The 12659-nt window shown below is 34.1% G+C and overlaps 1 protein-coding gene, 2 non-coding genes and 1 pseudogene across 3 annotated transcripts; 3 read left to right on the forward strand and 1 right to left on the reverse strand.

Moving 5' to 3' along the window:
• Nucleotides 2085-6650, forward strand: LOC109351130 (serine/threonine-protein kinase SRPK-like). Its single transcript, XM_019592492.1, has 4 exons — nucleotides 2085-2273; nucleotides 2969-3952; nucleotides 5529-5576; nucleotides 5826-6650. The coding sequence occupies exons 1-4, from the start codon at nucleotides 2085-2087 to the stop codon at nucleotides 6234-6236; spliced, it is 1632 nt and encodes a 543-aa protein (XP_019448037.1). The 3' UTR covers nucleotides 6237-6650.
• Nucleotides 7288-10293, forward strand: LOC109351131 (annotated as a pseudogene).
• TRNAR-UCU lies at nucleotides 10376-10448 on the reverse strand. Its single transcript has one exon. It is a non-coding gene; the product is annotated as a tRNA-Arg (tRNA).
• Nucleotides 12128-12209, forward strand: TRNAS-GCU. Its single transcript has one exon. It is a non-coding gene; the product is annotated as a tRNA-Ser (tRNA).

A 12659-nucleotide genomic window follows, 5' to 3' on the forward strand; every position in this document is an offset into this window, starting at 1 on the left:
TTATAAAACCAATGGACATTAATACATTAGTATAAGACGTGTGCGCATCTTCTATCCTAAAAAGTAAACCACTCCATATATGTATATTTGCTTGTGATTGGTAAAAAATACTTAACTATTAAATTTTTAATATAAATATATTATTTTCAATCAATCACAAACAATTGCACATATAATGACACACTTTTGTGAGACAAAAGATGCGCTCCCGTATAAGACCTTATTAGATATCTAAGTATCGAACTAGGTCAATTATCAAATATTTGATTTCCATGAGCGACACTTGTTAATATGAGCAGTCACACATTCCAAAAGAGTTTAATTCCTTATCCTTACGATAAGATTAACAATTTAACATCTTTCAAAAATGAAAAAGCTTAGATATAGAACAAGTTGTACTATTGGTTCAAATAATACATGTTTGATTCCCCTTAAGCAAGGTCTCGGGTTCGAGTCTTGTGAATGAAAAAATATTCGTTTGGAGAGCTTGCCTCACATACCTGTGAATGTTCCAAGCTCAGACATGATTGCCTCCAGTGCAATGATACATGTGAGAAACACAAAAAAATAGAACAAGTTGTATGATGACAACCTCAAGGGGTTGCCTTTGATTTAAGGATCGTTTTAACTTGATCTTAGGCTTTGTGAATGTGTGAATTTGGTTTTGGGAAAGTAGGGCAATTTTAGGGTGGATTTGATTTCGGTTTGGAGGTTTAAATAGGCTAGGGTTGGTGTATGGATTATTTTATGGTCTTGGCTTGGCAAGGTGTTTAGGGTTGAGAGATTTTATAGTGTTTTAGGTTTTGATTCTTGTAGGTTGTGGTGGCTGTTTGGGTTAGGGTAGGTCACAGTTGTGAAGTTAAGAGCCATCTATCTTCTTTCTTGTTTTATCGATCAACACCATTTCAATGAACTACTTACACATCTATAAATTTGTAGTTACATTTAAAGTTACAAACAACAAACTACATTTAAAGCTAAAAGCTTAGAACTAGTGGTTCAAATTGTTTGGCCGAATTGACCTATCATGTTTTCCACTAAAGATTGGGTTAGATTTGGATTGAGTGATTAATATTATTTAACAACTAAATATTAATGTGAGTGTGATGGATTCATTAATATTATAAAAATAATATTTACTTGCATATTATATTGGATGAGCGTAATACTTATGCATCCACATAAATATTTATAGACCAACAGACGTTGGTTCAAGTGGTACATGTTCGAGTTTTGTGAATGAAAAAATATTTACTGGGAGAGTTAGCCCCACATATCTGTGGATGTTCGCGGCTCGGATAAAATTGCCTCAAGTACGAGGATACATGTGGAAAACAAAAAAAATACATAAATATTTATAGGCATTTTTTCAATAATTTATTTATATTAATTTGGTCGAGAGTCCATCATAAACAATTAAATATGAATGAGAATTATCCGATTACATTATATGGAACTTATATATATTTAATATGTATTACTTTTTTTTTATACTACCAAAGTTATTTTCTTACCCTATGAATAAAGAAGTAAGTCATATAGAGATACATGATCGTCCCTCCCAACAAACGTCTTTTATAGGAATCGAACAATTCAACTTTTGATTACCCTCACGATGTATAATGTTCTGTGTCTTGTGATACTAGACTAACACTTTATTGATAAATAATATAGTGTATATGCTTAATTTCCCTTAAGTAATGTGTCATGTTCAAGTCTTGTGCATGAAAAAATATATACCCATTGGAAGAATTAATCATAGTAGATATTCTCGACTCGAACGCTATTGGCTCTCGTAAAAATTTGTTGTCACTCTCATACATTGATTCATATACAGATGATAGATACATTCATTTTTTTCTTAGATTTCGCGGCAACACCTACTCATAAAAGTAAAACCCTAATATACCGTTCACTTCAAAACCAAGCGATTCTTTCCCCTCTATCTCACTCCAACCCTTCTAATCCCTAATCACTATTTCACAAATCGATTCACCGTTTTTGAAATTTCCATTTTCTCTCTCTCAGTCTTACTTTATTGATTCCAATAGCTTAGATTATAGTTTGTGTTTGAAGGTCCTACAATGGCGGAGGACCGAAATGAAGGGAGTGATTACAGTTCAGAAGAGGAAGGAACTGAAGATTATAGGCGCGGAGGGTACCATGCGGTTCAAATTGGCGATACTTTCAAGAATGGTTGCTATGTGGTGCAGAGAAAACTCGGTTGGGGTCATTTTTCCACTGTGTGGCTTGCTTGGGATACTCAGAAATTGGTATGTGTACTCTTTTGTTTACTTTTCTAATTATAATGTGGAAAGATGAATGCTTGTTAAGTTTGAATTTTTGTTGTCATTCTTGAAACTGCCTACGTGTGTTTGATGTTATACATAGTCGGGCATAAGTCCGGTGAAATGTGAAGTTTGTGTTAGACAGTCGAGAATCAACTTATAACTTTGTCTAATCTCTATGATATAAATGACATAGGAATAAGTTTTTTGTTCTTCATAAGTTCATTTTTGTAAGCTTGTTCTGATAACCCTAAATAAAATGTCTGTAAGCTCTTTGTAATGACTTAGTTTGACAAACCTGGTTAAAACATGAAAAACTGTTTTTACTGGAGTGGAAAAAGAATGGTTTCTGGAGAAACTGGATTTTCAAGTTTGTTTGGTTATTTTGCAGCACATCGTGATATCTCATTGCACTCGTGCATAACTAACTGCCAAACGAACTATTAATCTAAAGTCTAGAAATATAATGTTTTATGCAAACAAATGTGTTTCAGGTTTTTCTTGCCTTGTTGATCTTTCTAACTTTCTATTTTGACGATCATGTCTATTGCATATCATTAGAGTTCATGTATTTATATGGCATATGCTTTGTGTCTGTATTTTTTTGAAAACCTTGCTAACAACATGCTATTGTCTTTAATTTGGAGCTCTATTAATGATGGGTAACTATTTGTCTGTAGCGGTATGTTGCCCTAAAAATTCAAAAGAGTGCTCAGCACTACACAGAAGCAGCAATGGATGAAATAAAGATTCTTAAGCAGATTGCAGAGGGGGATCCAGAGGACAAGAAATGTGTTGTCAAGCTATTGGACCACTTTAAGCATTCAGGGCCCAATGGCCAGCATGTGTGTATGGTTTTTGAATTCCTAGGTGACAATCTTCTTACCCTTATAAAGTACAGTGATTATCGAGGGGTTCCCCTTCCCATGGTTAAAGAAATTTGTTTCCATATTTTGGCTGGTTTGGATTACTTGCATCGCGAGCTCTCTATAATACACACTGATTTGAAGCCAGAGAATGTCTTGCTTCTGTCTCCAATAGACCCATCTAAGGATCCAAAAAAATCAGGTGTTCCACTTGTCATTCCAAACACCAAGGACAAGACTGTGCCCAAGATTGGGACCGCAAAATATGATAAAAGCTTGTATGGAGATCTGACCAAGAACCAGAAAAAGAAAATTCGGAAAAAGGCTAAAAAGGCAACTCAATGCAGTGTTGGGAAGGAAAGTACCGAGGAAGCTGAGGAGGATTCTAAAGCACCTGAGCAAGATGATTGTAGTAATGATGCCAAACCAAGTGTAGAATCTGGTGAAGGTAAACCTAATAGTCCTGTGAGTAAAGATGGATCAACAAAGGCTTCTGAAACTGAGGATGTTCCACAAGGAAGTCATGATCATAGGAGAGTAAGCAGTTCTACAAGAAAAAAGTTGCTGGCAGCTGTTGATCACAAGTGCAAGCTTGTTGATTTTGGTAATGCTTGTTGGACTTATAAACAATTCACAAATGATATTCAGACGAGGCAGTACCGGTGCCCCGAGGTTATTCTTGGATCTAAATACTCAACTCCAGCAGATCTATGGTCTTTTGCTTGCATTTGCTTTGAGCTTGTCACTGGTGATGTTCTTTTTGACCCCCACAGTGGTGACAACTATGATAGGGATGAGGTAACAGAACCTGTTTTTGTCTTCAAAATTATTGGCTGGCTTCATTTCTGGCTATCATTATCTTATGCGTACTGTGAATATTAATATTATTACTATTTTGGCTATGATACTGGCTTCCTTCAATTATTGTTACAGAATAGTATAATTCAGTAATGTACCTTTTCACACTGTTGGAATTGTATCTGCATTAAAGAGGACTTCTGATTTTGTTGAGTAAATGTTAAATTTTTTGTATGCATATTGTTGCTTATTTATATTTGTGTTGATTTTTTGGTGTCAGTTTATGTGCTATAGTTAGGAGGTGATTTTGGAGACTACTAAACTTCAAGTCACAAGGTTACATGTCAGGCCCGAGACACAAAGTAATGGGGTAATAAAAGGATAATCTAAACTATAGGATTCAACCAAGTGGATGAAAATGAAGTGTTTCAAGTGTTATTTGTGATTGAAAAGTACAATTCAAGCTTAACGGAAAACTTTACCGCACAACTATAGGACTTGTGGTGTTATATGGGATTGAAAATTGGGTGGTAAAAGGTGAACACGAGAATAAGCTCAATGTGGCAAAGATGAGAATGCGAGAGAAAGTTAAAGTTACTCCTCTTGTAGAATAGATGGTCAGGTCTCATCTTAGGTGGTTTGGGCATGTGTGGAGTAGACCGGTAGAGACCCCAATGAGTACAAGGTGGGTCGTGGGGAATAGTTAGATGTAGAGGGAAACAAAGAAAAACTACATGCTAAACTATTAAGGATGTAGTATTGAGTGGTTTGTCTATAAAATTAGTTTACGATAGGACATCATGACATTGTTTGATCCATGCTCCACATAGGGGAAATGGAGGCTTGGTTGTTGTTGAAGACTTGAAGTGCTTGACCTTTTTCTTTTGCTGCCTGGACCAATAGTTGTATCATCTTCTGATTTTTTTCTTTGCTTATGCCTGTCTTAGGAATTTGAATTGTTTGTGAAAAACAATGAACATATGAGAAGTTTACACTGTAAAATGTTTTCTCTACTGTTGTAATCCAATAGTGGGGGTGAAGTAAGGGTGTTACATTGATAATTTTGGTGTTAAAAATAGTTTGGTCAAAAGAATGACTTCTATTCCAACTAAGGATTTAACGTTACTTGTCCCTCAGCTTTGTCTTCGGAAGGGAGAAATAGAGGCTTTAGGTTCTGGTGTTATGCACTAGATCACCCACAAGACATTTCTTCATAGAAATGTGCTTCTGTCAATACTCAATCGCATCTTGAAGTGATTAATGAGCTAAATTATGACTTTTTGTCTAAAGATGTTGCAATCTTTTCAGTTTTGGTTATTTTGTTATTCCGTGATCTCAGAATTGAATTACTTTGGTGTACATTAGAGTTTTTCTAAGTAAATAGGGAAACTGACTTTTTTAATACCATTGTGGCTCTAGGCCCTTGTTTCCTTCAAAATATTTAAAAGAAATTATCACTTCATACCTACTGAAAATGGCATTATTTTCTTTTTATTGGAAAAGATTTACAAAAATGTGAAATAATGCCATGGTTATTCGGACTTCAATTATTTTGATGATATTTCAAACTTCACAGGATCATCTGGCATTGATGATGGAGCTTGTTGGTATGATGCCTCGCAAGGTAAGCATGTTAGCATTTTAAGGTTGGTATAGTCGAGAAAAAAACATTCAAAATACTTTTGGTTATCTCACATAATTCAGTTACTCCATTAACAAGCATTATATATAATTGACATACTATTTCTTCCGTTGTCCGAACAAGGAACATTATGGCAGTTTACTGCAATTAGTATCAATGTTTTTTCTATTATTTATATCAAATTATTTTATCTGTTCTGATCTGCAAGAATTGAACAAATATTTCCTTCAGATTGCACTAGGTGGTCGCTATTCCCGGGAGTTTTTCAACAGATCTGGTGATTTGAGGCACATCCGCAGGTTGCGTTTCTGGCCTCTTAATAAGGTGTTGACAGAGAAGTATGATTTCAGTGAGCAAGAAGCAAATAATATGGCTGATTTCCTTGTTCCATTACTCGATTTTGTCCCTGAAAAGAGACCAACAGCTGCTCAGTGTCTTAGCCATCCATGGTTCAGTGCAGGTCCTCGGACTCTTGAACCCTCCTTGACTACTACTGTGCAACCTGATGCTATGGATGTGGAGATGTCTGAAAAGATGAAGAGAGAAAAAGCTGAGAAGGAGGCTGTGGAAGTTGGTATGGGGAACATAGCTATTAGTGGAACTCTGAAGCCACTCAAAGAGTCCCAACCAATAAGGTCGTGAACATAGATTGAAATTTCGCATTACTGGGTAGTGTTTGCAACCTGTTCTTATTTATATGGTAACCCTTGCTGGGTCTTGGAGCATGCTTTTTTTATGGAACTGTTATATCTAGACCTTATGTGCAATATAAGTGTGGTTGTGATTTTGGAAGCCATTTCATAGGATAAAGGGAAGCTGAAGTTGTGCTACACATGAGTGATATTGCAAAATAGAATGCCTCAGATAGCTAGATTCCTTCATTTCTATACAAATTGTGCTATGTTATAAACACAAAGCGTGTTTTGAAACTTCTACCTAGATTAGAGTTTTCTTTTTAAGGGCTTCAATTGTACATTTGAATGAGTTGATTCTTGACATGTCAATATCAGATTTTGTTGCTATGGACACAGCATTTTTTGTTTAGTTATTCACATTTTTAACCCAACACTTCGCGATGCAAATCGGATGTTGCATCGTTTCAATCCAAAATTGCCTCCTGTATCGACCGAATGGTGTTGTCAGAATTGCTTCTGGATTGTAATTCCTGCCAACTTAAAATAGGAAGGTCGTGGCGTCCTGCTCCGAAGTTGATTCCTGGAAACCTGAAAAAATGTTTTTTATTTTGATTTTTTAATACTCACTTCAGAATGAGAAAATTATAGGTTAGTTGTGCAAACCATTTTTGCAATACAAATATATTAGTTGTTATTGCAGATACCAGTAGTGTAACTTAAACACCTAACTGATGAGATGCAGATTTTTTATCATTGAGATATACTATTGAAAAGAAAATATATATTCTCCTACCTACTACTCACAAAAGATTCACATACAACTATTAATGAATCCTGATTTTTTATGTTTGTGACTTGTAAGATTAGCTGTGTGAAACCAAAACCATGAAAAAAGACACTCTGATAAGGATATGTTATCTCCAAAGCAACCACATTCCCTTCTATGTTCACATTACATCGTTACTCTATTTTTTTAATATTTATGCACCATTTTGATATCATTTATTTAGTAATATGTATATAGAATACATATATTTTTCTTATTCAAAATCAATAATACTCCTTCTGTCCAAAATACTAATAACTCTCTGCTACACAGCAGAGTCACAATCACAAAAACTCTCTTTCTCTTCCAACATAATTTCAATGGCTTCTTCTACTTCTACACGAGTGGATTTAGATGGGAACCCCATCAACTCAATCACCATATGCATGATTGGTGCTGGTGGGTTCATAGGGTCACTCCTATGTGACAAGCTGATGCATGAGACACCACAAAAGGTTCTCGCTTTGGATGTTTACAATGACAAAATAAACATCTCTTGGAACCAAGCAATCTCCCATGGCATGATCGAATACAATTCCATCGCCTCAATGTCAAACAAGATTCGTGACTTGAAGGTCTCATCAAAATGGCAGGTCTGGTAAATACCCCTTCAATTCTAAGAGCCTCTTTTGTCAATGCATGTTGGTCCAAATGACAAGGAACTTAGTTTCATTAAGAAAAAACTTTACTTTCTCTTTTGGGTTTCTTTTTTTGTTCTCAAAATTGTGTTTTTTGTTTCACTGTTGTGCTCTTTAGACCATTAATCTTAGTTTCATTAAGAAAAATATTCGCTTTCTCTTTTGGGTTTTCTTATTTTGTTCTAAAAATGGTGTCCTTTTTGTTTTTAGACCATTAATCTTGCTGCTATATGCACTCCTGCGGATTACAACACGCGCCCTTTGGACACCATTTATAGTAACTTCATTGATGCTCTTTGTTTGATGTGAAATTTTGATTCAAATATTGAGTATTTGTAATGTGCGTGGGATTGATGTGATTTTTGATGTGGGGTGGTTTCAGGTGAAGTACTGTTCTGAAAACAACAAGCGTCTCATTCATTTCTCTACTTGTGAAGTGTATGGGAAAACCATTGGGAGCTTTCTCCCTAAAGATAGTCCTCTTCGTCAAGTAACCTTTCATTTTCTGGATGACTTATTCTAGATCTGTTTAATGATGTTATGCATGTTTTCTCTTCTTCTTTTTACTTTATAGAGAATTTTGATTCACTATTGGCATTTGTTGTGTTACTATGTGAGTTTAGGGGCAAGATTGGGAATTGTGAGGTATAGGATTGGTTTGTCAATTTCCACTCTAATATTTGCTACTGATTGATCTTTTAAATCAACAGTTTCTGTCTATTTTTTTGTTCTGTTGCTGCTAATTTCCTTTAGTAGTGTTGTATGTGATTGAATTTTGGATATTATAAAGTCAATAAAGAATAAATTCAATGTAACAAATATGATAATATTGTATTGGATTAGTGGACACAGGACAAACTTGGATTATAAATAAATATAATTGAAAGAAAGTTAAGGTAACGCCTATTGTAGAAATGATAATATGATCTTGTCTTTGATGGTTTGGACATTTGTGCAGAAACCCCAATAAGTAGAGTAAATCAGTAAAATAGTAGCCCATATTTAGAAGTTGTGAGAGACTAAGAAAAATTGTAGACATTAAAAACTTTAGACTTATATGGTTTGTTGATAGACACGATTTACAATATAGCATTATGGCATAAGCCAATCTGAGCTATAGTGAAAAGGCTTAATCATTTTTGTTTGCCATTTTATTTTGGAGCAAGGGAGTGGTTTGCTTGCATATTTAATGCAATGAGCTGAACTATACTAATTCCTAACTCCAATGTTGTGTTAGGATCCTGCATACTATGTTCTTAAAGAAGACGAGTCTCCGTGCATTTTGGTTCCATTGAAAAGCAGAGATGGTCTTATGCCTGTGCGAAGCACTTGATTCAGAAGCTGATTTATGGTGAGTTGAATTTTTTGTTTTTTATTTCTCTGTTGTGTACGCTGCTTCTATTTTTACTAGCTTGACTTGTCTCATTTACGTGCCGTCATTGACAGCTGAGGGTGCTGAGAATGGCATGGACTTTACAATTGTTAGACCTTTTAATTAGATTGGACCGAGAACGGATTTCATTCCAGGCATTGATGGTCCAAAGCAGAGATGATCCGTTTACTTTTTTTATCTAGATTTATTTGAGCTTGTATATATTTTAGTGAATTTGTTTAGTCCAGTTTCCATTCCTTCTCTGCAGAATCTCCTCCGTGGAGAGCTCCTCAAGCTCGTGGATTGTGGCCAATCCCAGAGGACCTTTGTTTATATTCAGGACACTATTGAAGCTGTCTTGTCGTTGATCGTAGGTTCCCGAATCTTGATCTTTTACGAGGCTACATGCTTTTTGAATACAGATTTCCTGAATGTATAATTCCACTTTTTGACAGGAAAAGCCTGCTAGGGCCATGGTCATATTTTTAATGTGGGTAACCCAAACAATGAGATCACAGTCAGGCAGCTAGCTAGCTGAAATGATGACCGAGGTAAAGCGATTAACTTTGATCACATTTGACACCATCATTAGAATTCCGCATATTGTTTATCGGCATATGAGAATCATTCTTCTTCAATTGTGCAGGTTTACTCTAAGGTAAGTGGAGAACCTTCTTTGGAAAGTCCTACAATTGATATTAGTTCCAAACAATTTTATGGTGAGGGATATGATGATAGTGATAAAAGAATTCCCGACATGAACATAATTAACAAGCATCTTGGTAAGTTTCCTCATTCAATAAACCTTACTTGTTCTTTAAGATTATTTAGTTACTTAAATTTCTTATGACATGTGTCCTATTTATCAGGTTCGAATCCAAAGACATCCCTTTGGGACTTATGCTGAAGCAAGAAAATCATTGCAAAACCTGTTGCAAGTTAAGCTTCATGGTTCATAGTGATTTACTGTATTAACAAGAGTGTTAAGCCCTTAGTGGTGCTTACATATAGTTCAAAAATACATTCTTTATGACATGTTTTATTGAGAAATAGGAATTTATGAAGGGCAATCTGTGATAATTGATATTGCTGCTATGTGATTTATAAATTGTATATATTTGGAAAGATACATTTTTGTGCTTTATAAGTTTTTGGTCATTCCAATCCAGAATCAATTGTAAGTTGTAACATTTGCTACATATTTTCTAAATTATTTGTCATTGATTTATTTTATGGTCTTAAGGGTTGATACAATTTCTAATTTGTTTCGGTTTTTAACATAGCAAAAATAAAGGTTGGTCTAAATAAAACACACCCGGTGGGACTCGAACCCACAATCGCCTGATTAGAAGTCAGACGCCTTATCCATTAGGCCACGGGTGCTTTTTCGACAATGTCCATTAATTAATTCTATTTATTTTGGCATGTTGCTAACCAAGGAGATTTTTTTACGCTTTTCAAGGAGAATTACAATTTTTGGCCCTAGCATTTATCAAGTAACGGGATACTCTGTCCATAAAAGTTAGTCATGTCTCAGACCAATCAGTGTTTGCCAACAAGTCAAAAATAATACCTCAATTTATTTTTATTTTATTAAAATAATATATTAATTCTATATGTCAATATATGAGTAGAACGGGACAAGAATGGGGACACCAAGATGGGACAGGTGATCCCCATCCATTTATCAAACTCTTTGCTCTTTGAAAATATTGATGGATATTTTTTATTAGACTGTATGATTTAGTTACCTCATTATGTTTATGGAATAGGGGTTTGTTAAACATTATAACTTTCATTTTTAGTTAGATGCTTATTAATATTATGTACTATAAAGTTGGATAAAAAAAATACTTTTAGCATATATTGAAATGAAGAAGGGTGACAATAATATTTTGATAAGTTGTTATTCTAAAAATTAAAAGTAAGAATATATTATTTTCTCTCCTCTTTCAAACCTTCAAACTTATTTTATCAAATTCAAAATGCAACAATACCACCTAAGAAAAAGATGAGAGAAAATAATAATTTCTTATTTTTTAATTTTTAGAATAGCAACTTCCCAAAATATCTTTTTTCGTTACTTTAATATAATATTAAGGGTATCTTTTGTTTAACTTTTATGGTACACAATGCTAACGTATACCTAACTAAAAAAGATTGTTACTCATGTTAGCAAACATCTATATATCACACATAACTTACCTGAAAATAAGAATAATTAATATTTTTTGGTACTACTAAGGATATCCCCAACCATTTTGGGTAAGAAACTAATCTATTTCGAGGTTCGTGACTGCCCATTCCAACAAATGTCACTTCCAAGAATCAAACTTTTGATATTTTAGTCATACTCGGATCTTTATATTTTATTTGGATGATCAAAATTAAAAGATGATGTACATGACCTTCTTAAATGATTATGTTACCAATAACTAACATTTAATCTCATGCTTTGAGTATTGTTTTCATTTAAGACATTTTATATCACACACTTTTACAAATTCTTTATATCAATTCAATTGGCAACTAACAAGTATTGATTTAGTAGTTTAAAATCTCGTTAGATTATATGAAGACCAAAATATAAATGATTTGATTCTTGTGAGTAACACTTGTAAAAATAGACATACCCCAAGAGGGATTAATTTATTAGCTAATAAATAAGAAGACATCTTTTGGTATTACAAAAAAATTCAAACAACCCAAAACATGTATCACTGCTAATCATTATATGTATCACTCAAATGACTATGGGTCAATCCATGTGACATGTATTAGACCGTGGTTGCCACTAAACTCAAAAGACTTGAGAAGCTTCAAGAACATGAATGTATCATACAAATTGACTTTGTGCAACTACTATCATAATGTGTTTCATTTATTTATTATGTTGCATGCCTCCAACAAAATCAAACCTAGTGTTAATATATATATATATATATATATAAATTACATTATTATGTGAATTATTATGTTTAAGAAGATAGGTACAATGCTATATGCTTTTTAAATCATGTCTATATAATATTTATAGTACGAAATAGTTTATTGAACAAGAAGACGCTTTGGCCGAGTGGTTAAGGCGTGTGCCTGCTAAGTACATGGGGTTTCCCCGCGAGAGTTCGAATCTCTCAGGCGTCGACCCTTTTTCATTATTCAAATATCACCACTCTGGAATCACCGACACACTCTTTAATGGAAACATTCTCCCGATAAAAGTTGCTTCCAATAATTAAATCATTGATATTTTGGAGATCTAATAAGCCTTATACTACTAAATCAAAACTTTATTAATTTTTGTATAGTATTCAAAAGCACATAACATAACCACTCAAGAGGGGCCAATCTTCATATCACACCTAAAGAAAATTATTATTCAAAGAGAAAAAAGACACTAAAGAGTGGGTCCAGTCTAGCTGTGTTCACAATGCTAGCAACATTGACAGCTTGGAATATGGAGTAAATATTCATTTCGCTACAAAAGCCAAATTCTACAATACTAACATTTTGACACCAAACATGGATCAAATGTATATGTTTTTTTGCATAGTGATGCAATAAACATAGAGAAAACATATATGTACTTTATAC

This window comes from Lupinus angustifolius, chromosome LG06, assembly GCF_001865875.1.
Source record: "Lupinus angustifolius cultivar Tanjil chromosome LG06, LupAngTanjil_v1.0, whole genome shotgun sequence".
Lineage (NCBI taxonomy): Eukaryota > Viridiplantae > Streptophyta > Magnoliopsida > Fabales > Fabaceae > Lupinus > Lupinus angustifolius.

Bases quoted from the DNA above. Each gene is read 5' to 3' on its own strand.
- LOC109351130 (XM_019592492.1), top strand. From the start codon at position 2,085: ATGGCGGAGGACCGAAATGAAGGGAGTGATTACAGTTCAGAAGAGGAA. The intron at 2,274-2,968 runs GTATGTGTACTC...ATTTGTCTGTAG, and splicing joins CTTGGGATACTCAGAAATTG to CGGTATGTTGCCCTAAAAAT. The intron at 5,577-5,825 runs GTAAGCATGTTA...TATTTCCTTCAG, and splicing joins TTGGTATGATGCCTCGCAAG to ATTGCACTAGGTGGTCGCTA.